The sequence below is a fragment of the Mercenaria mercenaria genome, chromosome 1 (genome assembly GCF_021730395.1).
Source record: "Mercenaria mercenaria strain notata chromosome 1, MADL_Memer_1, whole genome shotgun sequence".
In the NCBI taxonomy this organism is placed as follows: domain Eukaryota; kingdom Metazoa; phylum Mollusca; class Bivalvia; order Venerida; family Veneridae; genus Mercenaria; species Mercenaria mercenaria.
In genome coordinates this window covers 57,645,322-57,668,700 of record NC_069361.1, presented here as the reverse complement: position 1 = coordinate 57,668,700, position 23,379 = coordinate 57,645,322, and the positions used below count along the sequence as shown (strand labels likewise).

Here is a 23,379-nt window from a genome sequence, read left to right as displayed (position 1 = left end):
TAGAGTAGGATAGCTCTCCATACTTCGTATAGTAAAGCTAAAAAGGACCTCTATTCATGTTATCCATGTAGATGTGGTACAAGTAGATGTTTCTCTTACATTTTGTAGTTTTTCCACAGTATGTATATAACAACCTGCAGTTAACCGTACCAGTGTTCCTGGATTCTGTACCAGTACTTACCTGTTCTCTTCACAAGAATGAAATGATTTCAGGCATTTCTTTTATCAAATTGTCACAAAGAACATACACATCACATGGGGATAGAACATACACGTCACTCGGGGATCAAACCCATCACCCTGTGATCCATACCCTCCTTATTAAGCTAGGCAAGTGGGCATGAGAAGAACACTATGGTACAAGTAGAACACACAAAAAAGTTAATTAAATCTTTATTTCACAATATTTATCCATCACAGAATACAATAAGGACAAATTTCTAAAAAAAAAAAGAAAAAAACATGCAATATAAATGTTTCTGTAATGATGATGGCTAATGGCAACAAAGCAACAAAATGATAGTAAAATAATGAAAATGACATTTGTGAAAGTAAATTAATGGTTTCTTAAAATAATCTTTACATTAGAACTTAGAATTATGTTTCTTTATTGAAATTTATCTGCACCCAGAGTTTACTGTTAACTTGATACACAGTTCATGAGTGAGTTGTTATAAGAGTGTTCAAACTGCCAACAGACCAGTCCTACAAAACTTATTCAACAGAAATCTTTTATTACTTCTATACATAATTCTACCATGTTGTATATAAAGCAAGCTAAATTTTATCTAAAGCCGCTTGACTTCGTATTTGCTGCAAGTAATACAAAAGGTTTATATATTAATACAAACATCTTATTCACATTTTACATGTTATCAGCAAGGTCATTACTGAAGAAAAAACATCCTACTTGAAACAAAAACCATCAGAAAGACAACGTCTTTTCATTTTGCCTGATAGTATGGGCTAACTATAATCTAATAATAATAATGTATCTTGGAAACAAATTTATAGACCTTTAGCCTATACAACAGCTGACATGTAACAATTCTCTCCTATTACAAGAATGAACAGATGATCACATTCATACATACAAATATCTACGACCATTACTACATTTGTTCATTACATTCAACTATGCAAGACAACCAATGGATGAGATGGATCCTTCAGCTGCCGCTTTAACCCTCTGAATCTCTTCAGTATTATGAAAAAAGACTTTCTCTTGGTCGTCAAAGCATTGTTCAATCATCCTCAGCATCATCACCAGATTTCGTACGCGACCTCTTCTTAGGAGGGGAGCTTGATCGTGACCGGCTACGACTGGATCTTGATCGGCTCCGACTCTCTGATCGGGATCTGCTGCGTGAAAAACTGAAGATAAGATGGGAGAACGACATGGCATGTTAATGATATAAAAGGACAAGATTTTTACCACATGTGCTCCATGACCCAAACGTTTTTTCATGAAGTCGCAATTAACTTGTTTCAAAGTGACATTCAACTCGGGCAATTCCTCATCAAGACTGATAGTATCTTCAATAAACATTATGAAATTTATAACCACAGTGACGAGTGCACAGTTCTGAGCATGAATCATCTTGAACAACCACCAACTTTTCCAAAATATATAGTTTATTGAGACATATTCCAATCTGGATATTGCGTGACTTGTATTCATAGGTTATCAGATTGTGGCCAATACAGATTAGTTCTATATGGAATCTTATTTTGTCCATCAGTTTGCCATCCAAGTCCCTTTAAAATAAAATGATAGCAATGCTGACTAAACCAATGTAACAAGAGCTGTCACTAATGGTGACAAATGCCCCCGCAGCGCCTTGTCCTTTGACCTGGTGACCTTTGACCTGGTGACCCCAAAGTCAGTAAGGGTCGTGTACTCAATAAGTACTATCAGCATGTGAAGTTTGAAGGTCCTGGGTGCAGTGGTTCGCTAGTAAAGTGCCTTCATGCAAAAAGTTAACATTGTGACGAACTAACGGATGGATAGTTGAAAACTAATATGCCTCCCTTCGGGGGCATAAAAACTGAAATTCTGCCAGAGGCTTAAAAACTAGGAGTAATAAAATAGAAGTAAACAAATTAGAAACTGACCTTCGTCGACTTCCTCTGCCACCTCCACCGCCGCCTCCACCTCTTCTCTCCTCAACCATACGTATTTTCTTCCCATTAATATCCGTACCATCTAATTTCTCAACTGCACGGTTCATATCTGACTCACTTGTGAACTCAACAACACTGTAATTAAATGATGTTAAACACATTAATTAAACATGTTAACTTTCCAGTAGTAAAAGATTATAACCATAGATAATGAAACCATAAAATCAAATATTCCTGAAAACTCGGTCCTCTCATATACTATGGTGTTTAACAACTTCTGACCAAGAAATTAGTCATCCTGGTGAAACTAGTTGAAAAATTCAAGAATCATTAACACCAGTTCTATTATAAATTTCTTAAACATATAGTGTGGCAACAAGGCTGATAACTTATTTCTTCATCATATAAAGATGAAATTTATATGTACATGAAGTACATTAAATGACTTCTTGAAATGTTTTTCTTATCTGATGGCATAACGAATGTTAACAGCTAGATAAAACAAGAGCACCGCCTTGCGGGTGCTGACGCTCATCTGATTTTTTTTGTGTAATAGAAATATTGTCCTACCCATGATTTTCTAAGTCTAAAAAGGGCCATCATTCTTGCAAAAAGCAGGATAGAGTTATGTTTCTTGATGTACAGTGTCCACTTGTGATGGTGAAAAACTGTTGCAAGTTTTAAAGCAATAGCTTTGATAGTTTATGAGAAAAGTTGACTTAAACATAATACTCAACCAAGAAAATGATTTTCTAAGTCCAAAAGGGGCAATAATTATTGCAAAAAGCAGGATGGAGTTATGTTGCTTGCTGTACAGGGTCAGCTTATGATGGTGAACAAGTGTTGCAAGTTTCAAAGCAATAGCTTTGATAGTTTAAGAGAAAAAGTTGACCTAAACATAAAACTTAACCAAGAAATCTGATATTTTCTAAGTCCAAAAGGGGCCATAAATCTTGCAAAAAGCAGGACGGAGTTATGTTTCTTGCTATACAGGGTCAACTTATGATGGTGAACAAGTGTTGCAAGTTTTAAAGGAATAGCTTTGATAGTTTAGGATAAAAGCTGACCTAAACATAAAACTTAACCAAGAAATCTGATATTTTCTAAGTACAAAAGGGGCCATAAATCTTGCAAAAAGCAAGATGGAGTTATGTTTCTTGCTATACAGGGTCAGCTTATGATGGTGAACAAGTATTCCAAGTTTCAAAGCAATAGCTTTGATAGTTTAGGAGAAAAGCTGACCTAAACATAAAACTTAACCAGGCAACGCCGACGCAGACGCCGACGCCGACAACCGCTCAAGTGATGACAATAACTCATCATTTTTTTTTCTCAAAAAATCAGATGAGCTAATGAATTTATCACCTGGTGTTTCTTTAAATTAGCAGAACAGTTAGTGAAAGGTGCAGGTTTGCACTGTAACAAACGTGTCGGAACTCCAAAGTAAACAATCTGTTATGCATCTATGAGAAGTGTAGCCTTGAAATTCATGCTGTAATATAGCTTTGGCCCATACTTTATCACACCAGCATTCACAGTATTTAAAGGTTGTTTTTTTTTGTAATGTCCAGTCCATCTTACGAAATAAAATTTTGTACAGTGTCACTGAAATGTCATTTAACAACACTGAAGCTCAAGATGTTTTGCAGAAAGCAGGATTATTAGCATGTATAAATAAGACAAAAGATTTTCAAAAGTGATAATAAAATAAAACCGTCAATAAATGTAAGTTTTTAAAAGTTGTGGAAACTGATCCTTGATCAGGCATACTGTAAGTGTAGAAATATTCACGGGCTTCAAATTTTCACGATATTCGCGGTGATCAGCAGTCCGCGAATTCATGATTACCCCAATTATTTCTACTTGTTAGTCAAATTTTCGCACAAATGTGAACCATCTCAATCTAGTCTGTAAAAGTGTGCATGAGCTGTCATACATTTGTACCTTCATGTATATAATGAATATAAACAATTTGTTAGTTATTGTAATTTATTAAATTATTGAAACCCCCCCACCCCAAAAATTATTGTTTCATGTTCTGTTTTACCAAAACCCTTGCAAATATGCAAACAAGAAGCTGCGTTCAATAAACGCTTGATGCCCCCGATGGCATCCTTGTCGATACAAAGCAACTTAAGTCAAAAATGAGGTCAAGTTCAAGGTCAAGGTCAAACTGAGGTCAGGTGATGTCTGAAGATGTGGAATGGTCACAAGTTATATCTGCATTAGTATCAAGTCATTCTAGTAAGGGGTATTGATGCTGGACGAAACTGTCCCATTTGGTTAACCTCGTACGGACGAAGAGGACAATCACTATATGCCTCACGCATCAGTAGATGCCGGGGGCATAATAAAAAGTGTCAAACACGGCATTCATTAGATCACTTTCTATCAGGTGTGAAAACATTCGCTATTCAGATATAATTTCTATTGTTGATTTAATCGGTATTCAATTCAATCATTTTATAAACTGCCAAGGTATTTTTCTTTGCATATTTTTTGATGATGCTCGAAAGATGTTGACTATAATCAATACCCTTTTCATTGTTTGTATATGTAGGATTTGACTGAAACTCAACTGTTATGTCTACAAACTATCAGAGGCATATAGCGTGTTATGGCTTGGCTAACTATGTACCCTTATGTACCTTTGACTGACCCGTGACATTGTCCCGATTCATCTGTGTTTTATACGAGTTAAAACTCTTGTAGTAGCCTCCCTTGAGTGGATATTTTGCCATGCGCAAATTTTTTAAGCCCATGTCTCTGCGAATTCAAAATTGCGTGAATATATCTACGATACTCAAAATGGACCTTTCTGCGAATTCAATTACACTTACAGTATTCATACTTGTCTTGAAGCCTCCAGTCTACAACAATGCTGTGATGAAAACAATAAGATATAAACTTACCCTTCACCAGTTCTCTGTTTGTGAGCATCAGCAAAGGAAACTTCTACACCGGCAGATCTCATGTGATCCTTCAGATCCTAGAAAAAACAAACACTTCAACATTAGCCAATCCTGCTTGCATCTTTTAACAATTTAAAATGGAGATGTCTTTCCTCTTCTATGCTGGTGTGCCCATGTTGCTGTGTTGCTACAATCTAGAAGCTGTATATATACAAGAAGCAGGAGAAATATATGCATGTTACCTAAAAACCTCAACAAAAACAAACTTAATCAGCAAAATCTGCTCATCTGTTTACCTTATTTTACCTTGGATAATTTGTAAGCATGAAATGAAAACTATTAAAGTAAGAAAAGTTCACATTACGGGATTTACATGCTTTGTTACACAATGAAATAGTACAAAAAATGTATGAGGATAAGAAAAAGCAAAGATACTGGGCATGAAAATCCTGTTAATGTAGTTACCTCACTCTTCATAATCGATCTAGACCTGCCTTAATGCCTTGCGGATTTTCTCCTAACCGCTGACCTGGGTTTTTTGGCTAAATCGACCGAGATCAGGACCAACTAAAGGTGCATGCCCGAAAGCGATTTTAATACGATCGACCTGATCCTGAAAACGGCTCACTTTGGCTGTCATTTGCGCAAGGACGCCTTCAAGGGGTGAAACCAAGATGGCTACCAAGTGCCGCCCGAGATCCCATCTGCCCAATACACGACCCTAATCGGCCTTGTGCCAGAAAGACTCACTCGCACCTCAAATCTCAAAACCCTGCGTGCTATTTTTAGGGGACCAAACCTTAACTGATTCTCATATTACCAAACTTATTCTCTGAAAAGTAAAAGAAAAAGTAAATAATGCTTTAAAAATATTTGATTTTTTAATTAATATAAATTGTACATGTTTCTGGTCTTTAATAAAAATTTGTTACTTTGTCGGTGTTCTCTTGAGTTAAGTTGTATAGGCAACAAAGTTTTTATTTTACAATTCAAATATATCTATAGCTGAATACTCTCCACCGATGCCAGTACAGGGTAATTTCAGTAGCACACAAAACTGCAAGGTTTTTTTTTGTTTTGTTTTTTAAACAAAATGCACTTAAAGGTGCTGTGCTGGGCCTTCACCTTCCATGGCAAATATCAATATCAGAATGAATGACAGCTAAAAGGATAAATGGCTGAAATACAATGTCCAAATATTTTCCAATCTTGCAGTCCCATATGTGGGAACTTCCATCAAAATCAATGTCAAACATACATGAAGTACAGTTAAAAGAAGCAGCTTTGGTTTTTTTTCTTAAGATTTTTAATTTGTTTTAGAACTGTTACATGTCTTTATGTTTTAACTTCTTCAAATAAAGTTATTTTTTCATATTATCATAGAAGAATAATTGATTCATTCATTTTCTTAAAACCAAAATGCAGAGACTGCAAAACTGGAATTTGTTAATAAAATCTTAATACCAGTCAGTGAAACTTTATCCTGTCAACAAGGTAAAATAGATGAAATGAAGACAGAGATAATAAGGAATATAAGACACCTTGTAATATAAAGCGATGACTTTGATCTAATGAACATGCACAAATGGTGAAAAATTCAAACCATTACAATTACACGAGGATGAGCTGCATACACCAAACACATTTAAAGGAAGTCAGTTTAAAATGTTTTACAGAGACTCAAACAACAAATAAAGCCAGGAAAAACGACTTTAACCTTTTTTTTCATGCACGAAGTTACAATATTTGTTAATTTATAAAATCAGAAAGGGTAAAATATTTTCCATTGTCTGTACGAGTTTCATTACAGACAAGGAACTGTAAGTATTTATGACTATTTCTCATGCCTAGATAAATACCAAATTTTAGAAAAGCAGAAATAAAGTTACTATGGTTACAGAACAGTTATTATCAACAGGTTCAGTATTCCTCTTCTTAGAACTCATTTCACTAGGAACATAAGCTAAATATTTGACACAGACAATAGTTGAATATAAACTGTCAGCTTACCTGCCAGCTAGCCCTTGATGACAGATTTTCCACTCTAACTCTATAGTCGGTTCTCTGTGGGGGACCAAATCTACAATGTAAATTTATACCATTCTGCTTAATAGTAAGAGCACAGACTAACAACATCCAACAGCATGTGACTGGGAAACCATTACTATGCAAAACTAGATTTGAAACTGTACTTCGTGTGAGAATGTATGAATCTGAAACATGTTAATAGCTGGAAAACCGATATAACTTGATAAACATCATATTTACTATCACAATGATTGCTGTCAAAAAAACCCCCCAAAAAACAGATATACAATTTCCTTTAAAAACAGACTGCCTGTATCTTAAAAAATAAGAAAGTAGGTCAAGGTCACAGTCAAGTGATCCCTAATCGCTTGGGGTCATCAGGTAATAATAATTAAACAGTCTAGGAAATATGATCTGATAATTTTTGAAGTATTTTTTCCTATATACTCATAATTATAACAAGTGACCCCCAGGGGCCCAGGCGGGGCCTCTTTTCACCCCAGGGGGATAATTTGAACAAACTTGTTAGAGATCCACCAGGCAATGCTACATACCAAATATCAAAGGCCTAGGCCTTGAACTTTTAGACAAGAAGATCTTTATTTTTTTCCCTATATAAGTCTATGTTAAAGTTGGTACCCCCAGGACAGGGCCTCTTTTCACCCTAGGGACATAATTTGAACAAATTTGGTAGAGAAACACTAGGAAAGGCAACATACTTAATACCAAAAGCCTAGACCTTCCAGTTTCAGGCAAGAAGGTTATGTAAAACTTGAAACCCCCCGGGGCAGGGCCTCTTTTCACCCCAGGGGCATAATCTGAACAATTTTGGTAGAGACCACAAGGCAATGCTACATACAAAATATCAAAGGCCTAGGTCTTGTGGTTTTAGACAAGAAGATTTTTAAAGTTATTTACTATATAAGTCTATGTAAAACTCTTTTCACCCCTGGGGCACAATTTGAACAATCTTCATAGAGGACCATTAGATGATGTCACATGCCAAATATCAAGGCTCTACACCTTGTGGTTTTGGACAAGAAGATTTTTAAAGATTTTCCTTTCGGTTGCCATGGCAACCAGAGTTCTGCATGGAATTAAATTCTTTGAACAATTTTGAAAGAGGACCACCCAAGGATCATTCCTTTGAAGTTTGATGTAATTCTGCCAAGTGGTTTTCAAGATTTTTTTTAGAAAATTTAATTTTCAGGGTTTTTTTTTTTATTCTATAGCAGAGGCCGAATATCGGCCTCGTCCCCCAGCCGAGGATTTCCCCCACAGCCAAGGATTTCCCCTACGTCCGAAATTCCCCCCTCCAAAATCGTAAACAAAACAATGGAGATTACTCCCAGCGATTTTCCCGACCGAATATCGGACCCGTTCACAATTGCAGACGGTCTTTCACAATTTTCAATGGGTGTGAAAACCTTTAGAAATAGTAGAAAAATGTTAGAAGAGTGTTCAGTGGACCCGAGGTTCCGGTTTTGACAAGCGAAAATCGATAAAAACTCGCATCTGACCCGCACATAATATGCTGTGTGCGTCTGCTTGTCTCGCGGTAATACTCTTTGATGCGTAACGAGTCCGAAAGCTCTGCCCCTTGTCAATCAAAATCCCAGTGAACTTCATACTGTTTGTTGGCACCAGTGTAAGTATGGCAGTAGGCGGAGCGTCGTATGTTAATTAGCTACTGACAGATGTCAATCACGCCACGTGCCGACTGACACGTGGTTATCATCAGTATGTAATATAGATGATTGATAATCAATGCAGCGTCAGATTATCGTGTTTGTACCTCTTGTTAATTAGCGGTAACAGCTTATGCTGTATTGTGTAATATGTGTTGTTAATTTAAAGTAATTATTTTATGTGCTTGATTCGATTAAATAAGCCGGTCGGCCTTTACGCAAATTTACTATCTTTGCCGAGGTATTTTGCTAGAGCAAAATAAAATATAGATGTTTTAAGTAATCAGATATTATAAGTATGGAATAGTTCTGGTGAAAAGATGAAATTTAAAACGGGTATTTTATCAAGAATTTTTAATGTTTGCTTTCGTTTTTTTCATATTTGTCACACGTTTTCGCGATCGTGATTTTCGGACTTTTTTTATCCTTTCTTACAAGATTTTCTAGTACAATTGAAATAAAAAGTCAACAAAAGTATGCATTTAATAATAATATGATGACTCTTGCAAGAGCAACTCTTATTTTAAAGCATTTTTTGTGAATAAAAGCATGTGACCTTTAAATATTCAATGATTTGAGCATTTCAACTCTCCCCACCCACCTTGTTACAATGATAAGTGAACATTAGTGCAAGTCCATCTATTGCTAAGTGACAGTGTGTATAGTTGCTAAAAGTTGCAAGAATATGTAATAAAAACATAGTTTTAAGTGTTTATTATGCATAATTGTAAATTCCCCGCTGAGTGAAAAAATCCCCCAAAACTACTCGTCACGCGCTATTTTCTCCCCCCCAATGACAGACTGGGGCCTCTTCCCCCAGTCGTAAAAAAAAACCCTGAAAAAATGTTGACGGACGCATGATGGTGATCCATTACCGGTCCAATGAGACACGACTAACACGATCTAACAAAGCAAATGATTTTTAGTTCATACACCATATTTTTTACAGATTCATTGAAAGGCTGGACATGGAGTTTCTTCTTTACTTTAGGCAACTGTTGGTAACTGATAAATCATACCTTCCACCACCTCCTCCTCCACCACCACCACTGCGTCTGTTATCACCATATCTGCCACCACCACCACCACCACCACCTCCTCCATATCTGTCTCTGCCACCACCACCTCCAAATCTACCGCCACCTCCATATCCACCACCACCACCGTATCTTCCACCACCACCACCTCCTCGTCCACCACCACGACCTCTTGATGCACGTGCATGTTCAATTATCAATCTGAAAAACACAGATGAGCATGACATTTTATCACTGAATAAATCAATTTCATTAGAATTTCTAATCATTTTGTATCTGAAATTACAAAGTGCAATTGAACATGATTTGGGATCCAACTGCCACTTATGCAAATATAAACAATAAACAAGAGCTGTCACAGAAAACAGCGCGCTCAACTATTTCGATGCTGGATAGTGAAACTGGGCACATCTGAGGAAGCTGGAGCTGTCAATGGAGTTTTTAATGACTCCAATTAGAATGAAGATATTGGACAATAGCTTAAGTCTGTGTCAAAAGTATTAAGTAATAAGAGAGATAAAGATAAAGTGTATCAAAACATTAAATAAGTATAATTCTAAGCAAAAAGGGGTATTATTCATGAAATACTGGAGCAAGAGTGATTTTTGTACCTTGTGTCAAATGATGTGGGTGATGATGTGGAATAACAACTTTAAGTTTAACTTTGAATCAAATCCATTTAGTAATAACTGAGATAAAGTGAAAGTACATCAAAACTTTAACCTGAAATTCTAAGTAACTCATGAAATGTTGGTACCAGAGTTATGGACCTTGTGTCATATGATGTGGGTGATAAGGTGGAACAACCATTTTAAGTTTGAATCAAATCCATTCAGTAATAACTGAGATAAAGTGAAAGTACTTCAAAACGTTAACCTGAAATTCTAAGTAACAAGAGCACCGCCTTGCAGGTGCAGACGCTCATCTGATTTTTTTGTCTCTGTATAATAGAAATATTGTCCTACCCATGATTTTCTTAGTCCAAAAGGGGCCATAATTCTTGCAAAAAAAATAAATGTAGAGTTACGGTACTTGCTGTGCAGAGTCAACTTTTAATGGCGAATAACTGCTCCAAGTTTTAAAGCAATAGCTTTGACCTTTAAGGAAAAAAGTTGGCCTAACATAAAACTTAACCAAGAAATCTGAGGGGCCTCTGTGGCCGAGTGGTAAAGGTCGCTGACTTCAAATCACTTGCCCCTCATCAATGTGGGTTCGAGCCTCACTCGGGGCGTTGAATTCTTCATGTGAGGAAGCCATCCAGCTGGCTTACGGAAGGTCGGTGGTTCTACCCAGGTGCCCGCTCGTGATGAAATAATGCACGGAGGGGCACCTGGGGTCTTCCTCCACCATCAAAAAGCTGGAAGTCGCCATATGACATGTTATGTGTCGGTGCGACGTTAAATCCAACCAAACAAAAAAAAACAATAAAAAAAACAAGAAATCTGATATTTAAGTCCTAAAGGGGCCATAATTCTTGCAAAAAGCAGGATGGAGTTATGTTTCTTGCTGTACAGAGTCAGCTAATGATGGTGAATAAGTGTTGCAAGTTTCAAAGCAATAGCTTTGATAGTTTAGGAGAAAAACTGACCTAAACATAAAACTTAACCAGGCAATGCCAACGCTAATCAAGTGATAACTCGTAATTTTCCCCCCAAAAAAATCGGATGAGCTAAAAATGGTTGATAATTCATGAAATATTGGTGCAAGACTTATGGCCCTTGTGTCATATGATGTGAGTGATTATGTTGAATAACTATTTTAAGTTTGAATCAAATCCATTTAGTAACTAGAACTATCACTAAAGGTGATGAATGTACCCCCCGCATGCACTGACACAGTACATTGCAATTTGACGCACACAAGATTGCATAATTATGTGGACTGTATGTATATAGACTGTATGTATACAGTATAGTAACAAACAACAAAGTCCCATAACTATGCAGAATATTTATCTAAAAGAATGTAACATGCACCATGCACAACTAGAGTTGGTACTGATTACTTGTGTGGAGTTTCATTAAATTGTGTGCAAGAGTTTGGTAGATTAGGCATGCACAAGATTGCATATGCAGACTGTATGTACATAGTATGTTAACAAGAAACAAAGTCCCATAACTCTGCAATTTTTGTCGCTGAAAGAACCTAACATGCCCCATGCACAACTACTGTTGGTACTGATCACTTGTGTGAAGTTTCATTGAATTGTGTCAAGGGGATGAGGAGAGATGGTGCGCACAAGATTGTGTCTATGTATATAGAATAGTAACAAACAACAAAGTCCCATAACTCTGCAAATTTTTTTTCTGAAAGAACCTAACATGTCCAATGCACAACTACTGTTGTTACTGATCACTTGTGTGAAGTTTCATTAAATTGTGTCAAGGGGATGAGGAGAGATGGTGTGCACAAGATTGTGTCTATGTATATAGTATAGTAACAAAAAAACAAAGTCCCATAACTCTGCAATTTTTTTTCTAAAAGAACCTAACATGCCCCATGCACAACTACTGTTGATACTGATCACTTGTGTGAAGTTTCATTAAATTGTGTCAAGGGGATGAGGAGAGATGGTGTGCACAAGATTGTGTCTATGTATATAGTATAGTAACAAAAACAAAGTCCCATAACTCTGCAAATTTTTTTTCTAAAAGAACCTAACATGCCCCATGCACAACTACTGTTGTTACTGATCACTTGTGTGAAGTTTCATTAAATTGTGTCAAGGGGATAAGGAGAGATGGTGCGCACAAGATTGTGTCTATGTATATTAAGTATAGTAACAAAAAAACAAAGTCCCATAACTCTGCAAAAATTTTTTCTAAAAGAACCTAACATGCCCAATGCACAACTACTGTTGGTACTGATCACTTGTGTGAAGTTTCATTAAATTGTGTCAAGGGGATGAGGAGAGATGGTGTGCACAAGATTGTGTCTATGTATATAGTATAGTAACAAAAAAACAAAGTCCCATAACTCTGCCAATTTTTTTTCTAAAAGAACCTAACATGCCCCATGCACAACTACTGTTGGTACTGATCACTTGTGTGAAGTTTCATTAAATTCTGTCAAGGGGATAAGGAGAGATGGTGCGCACAAGATTGCGTCTACGGACAGACGGCCAGACAGACAACCTGAAACCAGTATACCCCCCCTTACAACTTTGTTGTCGGGGGGTACAATAACTGAGACAGAGTGAAAGTGTATCAAAACTTTAACCCGAAATTCTAAGTAAAAGGGGGGCATAATACATGAAATACTGGTACCAGAGAATGGACCTTGTGTCATATGATGTGGGTGATAAGGTGGAAAAACTATTTTAAGTCTGAATAAAATCCATTTAGTAATGACTGAGATAGAGTGAAAGATCTTTGTACAGTCGAGCTAAAAAACAAACAGAAAATCAGACTTACTACAGAACTTTCGTGTAATTTTAAATAATTTTTCAATCAGAGGAGTCATGAAACTTAAGAAGCTTTTGTGTTCAATTTGAAAATTTTGTTATTTACCTTTCACCCAACAGCTCTTTTCCATTTAGTTCATAGACAGCATCATCAGCATCCCTGGGATCATCAAATTCCTGCAGAAAAAAAAAATTATGCTGTATTAAACTATCATTACAATATCTGAGTGATTATAATTTCAACTTTCTGGTTACTGTTTTACCATTTAAAAAAGTGGTTTCCATTCTCTTTTTTGTTCTTCTTTCGCTCTACACTGTCAGACCAGCAGCCTCGATGAAACCTGTGGTTCGCCACAGATCCTTGATGCTTCCAGTTTCTGGTGGATCTGGGTATCTATCGGCCAAGTTGCATCTTGCACCTGGTCAGGCCGTTCACATTTCTAGAGTAGCCTGATCTTCCCCACCACAAGGACAGGTTGGTGATGGTGCTTTTTCATTATAAACATGGCAAGTAATGTCTATGTGTATTTCTATAACATATATTAAAAAAAAAAGAAGAAAAAAGTATACAATCAAACTTTACTTTTTCTTTACCGTTAAATTGAATATCAGTGTGGCTGTATTTAAACCAACTGATATGCAGGGTTTGAATTTAAACTTGCATACTCTCAAAATGCGAGTGACTTTTGACCAAGAGTGCAAAATCTCAAGTATTAATTCGACGGTTTTAATTTCTTTAACTTTCAGTTTTGATCTGCTGTATACTTTGATGATGATATTTCACACAGTACGCACCGATTGATGACATTTTACACAGTGCGTGGACTGTTTGCAGATTTTGATTACGCAACACGGTAACTACCAGTTTGCGTGGGCACGATATTTGATGGAAAAACCATGTTTTGTATTACATAAGCTTACTGTTAGTGTTAGGGAGGACAGACCCTTGTTTCAGCCCAAACTGGTTGAAATTGCGACTAAAGTTGATAAATTGGGAGTTGAAATTTTTTGTACTCGCAAATATTTGCAAGTGAAAGAAATTGTTAATTCCTAATGATATGTTGTATCAGGATAAACTAAAAGATATATGTACTTCTTTCAAATATGACAAAGCTGTGTTTTTCATTTATAATAATTAAATTTGTATTACAAAGGTGTCTGACAATTCAGGCCTGTTTTTCATCATTTTGGGCATGCCGCCATCACCTATGGAACTGGGAAAATGCTCTCGGAAAATAGTCATAACTGGGAAAATTTGTAAAATTACCAAAATCTATGTAAAGATATTTTTTGCGTAAAATATTAATGGATTCCATTTCAGTACTTGTTCAACAGGATAACTGTTGTTTTTAATAACCAAAATAAAATATATATAGCAAAACTATTTCAAAACAGCCAAAACCGTAAAAGGTAACACCCATTTGGGAATTTTAAATTCAGAATTGGGAAAAAATCATACTTGTCTGCTTTGGGATTACCTCCTTTTACAGGAGGTATATTTATAGGGGAAAAAAAGCCCTGCGATTGTATTTTTCTTTCAAAAACATAAATAAATATACCACAAAGCTGTAGCCATTTTTCATAAGAACCTCTCTAAGTCGACCATAACCCTTGAAAAATCTTTCAATATCTTTCTCTCTTGTATCACTTGCCAGTCTTCCAACATAAACTCTCGTTCCAGCAGACATCCTGGAAAATATAAATGAACAAGATTATATATACACAAGTCTCAAAATAACAGCATATTGGGTTCATGCACACTTACTAAAGAAAAATTTCAAGGCTTTCCATAGGTGCAACAAATCCAATTGACTCGTGTGAGCAGAAATCGGCTACGAGTTAGTGTAACTTGCTGTACATAGTACACGTCCTGCAGGTGCTATTTTTCACCAGCAATATTATAGCTAAATCCAATTAAAATGGATCCGAGCAGAAGCTGGAGAGCTAAAAGATCTTAAACAGAATTTGATTTGTTGTTACAGTTCTGTATTATGATCGCATTGGCTAGACACTAGGTTACTAGGTATTCCAGAACAAGATTACAGTTAGTTCTGGCTATTAATAACTTAAAGGACACTATTTTTATTTTCTGATGGTCGCGTCCATTTAGATATGGAAGTGGCTGTTCGTACGGTCCCGTACAAATAGCCCGAGAGGCTCTCCCGTACGAATAGTGAAATAGCCCACAGGTGGCTATTCATGAGGCAGTTTTTGTATTACATCAATATTGTCAATTTATATTTCCAGTCTTATCACCCGAAATATAAAGGGAAAAGTAAACCTATTACACGATATATAACCATGATGTGAACTTCAATAAAATTATAAATGACACCTTTATTATTCACACTATGATTATTACAATCATTGATTAATTGCATATACAGTCAAACCTGTGTTAAAGAACATCTCTGAACAGAGACAACCTGGCTCTAAAGACCACATGTTTTGTTTCCCATTTTAACATTTAGTGTATTTTAACCTGTGAATAACAACCATCTCCCAATAAAAACCACATTTCGGCTCTCCCAAGGGTGGTACTTATAGACAGGTTTGACTGTATGTATACATATGTATCATACAATGATAAAGATATTGCATATAGCCATAAAATTAGCCTTTTCCTATATTTGAAATCACTTCCTGTTTTTTGTCTTCTCTGGATTAGGTCTAGGATTTCGTTGTTTTTACTGATATTCTGTGAATACAGGGGTCTCGCTAGGTCCAATTTTTTGGGAGGTCACTTCTCCCTCAAGCTGATTTAGGGAGAAGTGGGGAGACTTTAGGGATAAGTGGGAAGACAGTGCTCATCAATTTTTTATTTCTACCTCAATGCTGTGATTCGGAAGGTGGCCAAATTTTCTTGTTAAAATAAAAAAAAAAAACATCGATGTGACCATTCATTTTCTTAGTTATTTCATTTCCCATACAGTGATTATTGCGTCATTAAAAAAAATCTGAAAAAAGTTGTTTTCAGAATATCAAGCTGATGCTGTAAATCTAACTCGCCGATTTTTGGTGATAAATTGGATATATATGTTGTAATATGCAGGGTTTGAAACGGTTTATTATCAACACCAAGTCAGCAGTAGGTCTCACTTGAATAAAACTGAAAGTAACTGTGTGAAACCTAGAAATACATAATTATATTCAAATCAATTCATCCAGGTGAAAGTCAATTTTACGTAGTTAATACTTTACATGTCGTTCTTTTACCATAGATACCAAATAATCACGTCTACAATTCCAATTCCAATTAATCGCATGGTTAATCAACAATCTCTTTATAAAACATTGCGTTTTTTGCACTCGCACATGTTGATAATAAAATGTTAAGTGTCAAAGACGTAACCGCGGTGCTAACTGGCCGAATACAATCGCCTCGGATGTAACGAATAATTCAATTCTCTTTCACACTTCTCGCGAAAATCTCACAAGTACATGAACATGATAAAGTAGGCGGAACTTAAATGTGTATATGTGTATTCAACACTCATTTTGACATAGAGCAACTTTTGGTTAAAAAGTTGAAAAAAATATTCTCCAAGGCCATAAAAACATTTAGGGTAGGGCCAAAAATTTAGGGTAGGTCGGGATATCGGAAACAAACAATTTTGATAACACCTAAGCAGGGAAATCTTCAGAAAGATTAACTAAATTTCACATATGTATACAGTATTTTTAGTTGTATCAGTAACAAAATAATTTCCAAATTCCAGGCCTGACAGCTAGAACGGAACACTTGATCGTCATGTGAATAACGAAAATAATCGGCATGACCATCGTGCGAATAACTAAAATAATCGGAACGACGGTCGTGCGGATAAGGAAAATTATCGGCACGAACGTCATGCGGATATCCTCGGCCAAAATCTAGACCTGTGGTTACGCAAATGAAAAATAAAGAAAAGAAATCGCTTGAAAATATATCAGTTGAATGACTTCAGTACAATGTAATAGTGATGAAACCATGATCGAGTTAAACTGAATAATCGTCGCCGGCAGCCGCAGGTCGCCGACTATCGATGTTGGAGTTCTGAAATCGATGTCGCTAGCGCTTTTTGCGCAATTGATCCCTTTCCGTTCATTCCATATATCCGTTATTTTCATACATTTCGTTAATTAAACCGCATGGGCCGTTAAAATGGCAGAAAAAAAGTGTCCAGGAAAAGTTCGGTTGACTGTGTGGGCTTATTTTGGCTTCGAAAAAACAAAACAAGGACCACCTATTAAAGAAAACCTCAACGTGCAATCTGTTATTTGCAAACTCTGCCGAAAATCATATGTGAACAAAGGAATGTTTTCGTACCCAAACTATTCGAACCCTTCGTAATTCGTATGGACTTTGTGAATTATTAAACAATGATCCCGATGTACCTCTCTGTGTCTGTCAATTTGTCAACCTTATTTTGAAATAGTCTTGAACTGTCTTGTTTTATATTTGTCTTATCAAGCCAAAGAGATTGAGATTAAATTAATCAATTTTATACTTATAGAAATTTATAGTTAAAAGTAAAAATGCATTCCCTAAATACATTAAATGTATTCACCATGATCACTTGAAACTTGTTATTGGTTTAATTTACTTATCAAGAAAAGTATTTACGAGTACAATTTTAATAAACATCCCTATTCCCAAGTAATGATAAAAGCGTAGTATATTTTTGTTTTCTGAAATTATCTGAAATGTATTGCCTAAGTGGAATCTATAATAAGAGTATAATCATAGGTAAGTCTGAATGCTTTTACTTTCGATTATATAATCGATTGTGAATCGAAATAGCTGTTCAGATTCGATTTGATTATCGATTTTGTTTTGAAACCGATTTTACAACACTACAATGTAATATACAAAATTGCCATATGAATAGCCACCTGCGGGCTATTTCACTATTTGTTTAGGACAGCCTTACAAATAGCCTCTGTAAAATTTGTCACTCCCTGAAGTTATGGCATAATCAGAAATACACGACTTGTACCCATTTGTGTATAGCAATTTTAAAGGAAGCAATCCCAATTCTGATTCCCGACAGGCACTTTATTTGAAAATGACCAGTCGAGTTCTCCATTCTAAGTTGCTATTCGAAATCGTGCGAGTACGAATCTGAATTTTCAGGTGCGATCATTCGTACTCAAAAATATAATTCCATATTTCATGGTAACAAAAGCAAATTTCGACATATAATTACTATATTATGACAATTCAATACTTTATAAACATTAATCTATGAATTATAAGTGAGTATAGATGCTCTTAGTACCTGATTTTGTGGTTTTGTTTCCGTAATTTCGTTCTTCCTTGTACGTGTCTAGGCTTGTATCACGTGACGCTGCTAAAAACGAGGCTTATATTGATTGGCCGTAGCCACACGACGTGCCTTGATACAGTAATGTATATTTATGTAAGTAATGATGTAAAATGAGGCGTAATGCTATATAATGAACGGGATATTGGGCGTAATGTATATATATCTTGGTTATTAATTGTTTTAATGGAAGGAAAAATACTAAATTATGCATTTATAGCCTAAAAAGTCAGGCATTGGTAAATTAAAAACTTAAAAACTAGCAACAAAACATTTACAGCCAAACAGCTATATTAAAAAATAAATTGTATTTTATAGTTCTTTGTTATACAGCCTATAATTAATAGGCAAATAATATTTATGATTTGATCCAAAAAAGATGAAAATGTAAAATTAATTCAGTATATATTTAAGCATTATAATGTTATGAGAACTTTACCATTAGGGAATTTATAAAAATGTCTAACTACAAGACATGAAGAAGGGCTGTTTTAAGGCAATGAAAAGTTATTCATAGCTCTATGACAATATTCATTTTTTGCGACTTTGTTCATTTCTTTAAAAGTCTGTACCAAGAAAAGTAGGGGCCATGTATCTTCTAAGGGAGATTTTTCTTCCAAACTGACAGCTAAAACGGAACACTTGAGTAAAAAGGTTTGTTTAATTTCCATAAATGCAAAGAATCTCCTAAAATGCTACCAAAATGTCAAGTATAGGTCCACAATGAAATAAAAACAGGAACTGACTTATATAAAAAAGGATTTTCTTTTTTTTCCCGCCAAATGTTATCTGAGCCAGAAAGTGCTGCTTAAATTAGATTTACATAAGATAAGATAAGATAAGATAATATTTATTTAACGTCGGTTATATATAAAAGTTACAACATAAGCTAGAAGCTTGTATCCGACATAAACATATTATCCTATAACAGATAAACAAACAAACTGTAAATAAAAGCATCATTAAGACATATTAAAATAAGTTCTTCAAACCAAAAACTAAGTATCAAACCTAAAAATTTTAGTTGAAAGACATATATATTACATTGTAGTGATAGAAGTAAGCACATAAATTACTTAAGAAATTAATTGCTAAAAGATACTTATATAAACAGTGGAAAATGAAGACAGATTTTATACAATAGCTAAGACCTGTGTAGTATCTGCTGGTCAAAAGGAAACTAAAAATACATCTTTAAAATTTAGTCAGGACTTGCGAACAAATACATAAACAGATTTAGGTTAAGTGATCAGCAGCTACCATTCAGGATGAAAATAAGACATGATATAGTATTGTTTAAAACAAACAGAAAAACATATATCACACATGCAAAGTGGCTAAAACTAAAATAACTTGGACAAATTGCTAAAGCATGCAACTAAGACAAACTAAACATAAGTAAGATTCAAATGCAATCAAGGCAAACTAAAACATAAATAAGATACAATGCAGCCAAGACAAACTAAACATAAATGATATAATGCAGCCAAGACAAACTAAACATAAATAAGATGTAACAAAATCAAAAGCAGCAGAATCGAAATAAGGAGGGATGCATAGCAGGGTTAAAGCAAAAGAAACAATACTAAGCATTTTGGGTATAATTCAAGCACACATAGAACAAGCACACTTGTGACCACACCAAGTCCGGATCAGTCGCTTGAATTCCATGTAATCTGTAGTACATCTAACTTCGTTCGGAAGACTGTTCCAGACTTGTGTGGCCTCAAAGCGAAAAATTTTCTTACCATATGTGGTTGTGCTTACTGTTGGTACCTCAAGAGTGTTTGTATATCTGAAATTATAATTTGATGATCTTACTGAAACAAGTTCTTGAATATATAAAGGAGAAATTTTGTTTAAACTCTTAAAAACCTCCAAAGCAATGAGTCTAAGTCTACCTATGTGAAGGGTTGGCATATCAACTTTACGTAATAGAGAATCATAACTAGATGTATAATCATTAAAAACAATTTTCAGCGCCCTATGTTGAAGTTTTTCTAACCTATTTGTACTTTCTTTACTACAAAAATGCCAAACTAACGGACAGTAATTAAAATTTGATCTGATGAAACATTTGTAAATTAAAATTTTAGTATCTTCTTTTAAGAAACGGCTTAACCTTGCTAAAACATTTATTTGTCTTGCCGCCTTATTGCAGACATTTGAAAGATGAACTTTAAAATTTAACAGCGAGTCAATTTCAACTCCAAGCAGTTTTACATGGGATTCACAGGGTATATTTGTGTCTGATACTTGAAAACTTTTAATATTATCAGATGTATTTCTTCCAATGCATATTGCCTGGAACTTATCCGGGTTGGCCTGCATAAGATTGTTTTCAAACCAGTTTATCATCTTAATGCTGTCTTCTTGAAGAGTGGTTTTAAGCACATTAATATCATTATGATTAAAAGAACGCGTATTGTCATCTGCATAATTGTAAATAGAAGACTTTTTGATAAAATAAAAGATGTCATTGATAAAAATATTGAAGATCAGAGGACCTAGGATTGACCCTTGAGGAACACCTTTATTTATATCTTGCCAGTCACTATATAAATCACCCAGTCTAACTTGTTGTTTTCGGTTGGATAGGTAATCCAGCATAAGATTTGCTGACTGTTCAGTTAAACCATAAGCTTTAAGTTTTAAAACAATTAAATCATGAGGGAGGCAGTCGAATGCCTTGGACAGGTCCATGAGTATAGTAGCTACATACTCATGCCTGTCCAGGGCACTCTTCCAGTCCTCAATCAGACGTAAAAGGGTTGTTTGACATCCATATTTAGCTCTAAAGGCTGATAGAAATTTATGAAATACTTTTTCAAAATGGGTATTTAGTTGTAAACTAATTGACTGTTCAAAAATTTTAGATAGAGTTGGAAGTATGCTAACAGGTCTATAATTTTTCTTCTGAAAGGGATCATCTTTTTTATATATTGGGGTGACCTGTGCCATTTTGAGCTGATCAGGGAAATTAGAGGTTTCAATACATTTATTTACTACAGTTGTAATAGGGCCTGCCAGTACCTTTGCCCCTGCTTTGATAACTCTTGGCGGTATATTATCTAATCCAGTGGCCTTATTTACGTTTACACTGTTAAGTAGTTTAAAAGTTTGTTCATGACTTACTGGTTGAAAATTAAATTTTGGTACAGATGGATGGGCTTGAGTAATATTAATTATACTCGGGTGTTGTTCATTTACTTCTACAGAGCTGTTTATTCCGATATCCCTAGCAATATTTACATAAAGATTATTCAATATATTACCTACTTCCCTCTGGTCAGAAATTAGAGTATTGTCTTCGTTTAGAATTATTTTGGCATCAGATTTAGATACAGATTTACTTGAGAGATAGGGTTTTATAGTAGGCCAGAAATGTTTTGATTTTGGTCCCCCACCGCACCTCTCAGTAAAGTAAATTTTCATTGATTCCCTTTTTATATGAGTGACAAGATTTCTCTGCTTTCTATAATTTTCCCAGTTTATTTTATTTCTAACTTGGAAAAATTTATTCCTTAATTGTCTTTTCTTATAAATAGCCCGTCGTAACTCTCCGTTCATAAAAGGTACTTTTTGTGTTTTAATTTTGGTTTCTTTCAAGGGAGCATGTATATCAATCACTTCTTTTAACAAAAATTCATTTGCCCAGAAATATAGAATTGAAATGCACATTTCTAGTCATGTAAGAATGGTTTAAAAGAATGTCTACACGTTATATACTGAATTAAATGAAAACGATGGGTGCAAATTAAGCTCAAATGTGTCCGTTCCATAACACGTGTGTTCACTGGCTGAGATTTGTGCCGTCAGCCGGTGGGGGAACCAGAGTTTTTTTTTTTTTTTTTTTTTTTTTTTTTTTTTTTTGAGGCCCCAGCTGGGTAACCCCGTTTATTTTCCTTTGCATAACATACATATGACATACAATTTTATATACAATGTCAATGATATACATAGTCAAAAACAAACATGAACTTAACATGTTTCGAATCAAAATCACGGTAGATTCAATACGAATATTATGCAAAGAGTTTTGGAAGGTAAGACAAAAAAGGAAGTAGGAAGTAGAGAAGAAAGAAAAGAGCTATGTCGCTTGGGAGTTCTAACTTTGATTAATGAAAAAGTAGATTAAAAAAGAGGAATAAGAGATGATCGTTTCCTGGTTTCAGTAGTAAGTTTTGTTATTTTTGAGAGTATCGCATCATATAAGTGCTAACTGGGATCAAGTAACTATTGAAATACCTCATATTTAAAGGAGAAAGAAAACCCGATAACAAGATAATTTCATATGAAAGCCATCTTCAAGCATTTCATAACGCTGAAAGAATTTTTAAAATCGGACCTCTGTTAAACAAGAGGGCCAAGATGGCCCTAGGTCGCTCACCTGAGAAACACACCATAACACAACATAACAGTGTAAACACGTTTGACATGGTGATTTCATGGAAAAAAAATATTCTGACCAATTATCAATTAAACTTGGAGCAAAAATCTTGAGTATAAGTAAGTATTTTCTTTGATTTGACCTAGTGACCTAGTTTTTGACCCCAGATGACCTATATTCAAACTTGACCTAGACTTCATCAAGGCTATCATTCTGACCAAATTTCATGAAGATCAATTGAAAAATACAGCCTCTATCGCATACACAAGGTTTTTCTTTGATTTGACCTAGTGACCTAGTTTTTTTAACCCCAGACTATCCATATTCGAACTTGACCTAGATTTCATTAAGGCAACCATTCTGACCAGATTTTATGAAAATCCAGTGTAAAATGCAGCCCATATTGCATACACAAGGTTTTTCCTTGATTTGACCTAGTGACCTAGTTTTAAAACCCAGATGACCCATATTCGAACTTGACCTAGATTTCA

At 35.2% G+C, this 23,379-nt stretch overlaps 1 protein-coding gene across 1 annotated transcript; it reads right to left on the bottom strand.

Annotated features, from left to right (window-relative positions):
* Positions 1-377: 377 nt before the first annotated feature.
* LOC123566309 (probable splicing factor, arginine/serine-rich 1) lies at positions 378-21,459 on the bottom strand. Its single transcript, XM_053549337.1, has 9 exons — positions 21,076-21,459; positions 18,454-18,512; positions 14,752-14,881; positions 13,299-13,369; positions 9,772-9,990; positions 7,047-7,116; positions 5,037-5,113; positions 2,116-2,259; positions 378-1,374 (listed from the first exon to the last, which is right to left on the bottom strand). The coding sequence occupies exons 1-9, from the start codon at positions 21,457-21,459 to the stop codon at positions 1,245-1,247; spliced, it is 1,284 nt and encodes a 427-aa protein (XP_053405312.1). The 3' UTR covers positions 378-1,244.
* Between the last annotated feature and the right edge of the window lie 1,920 nt (positions 21,460-23,379).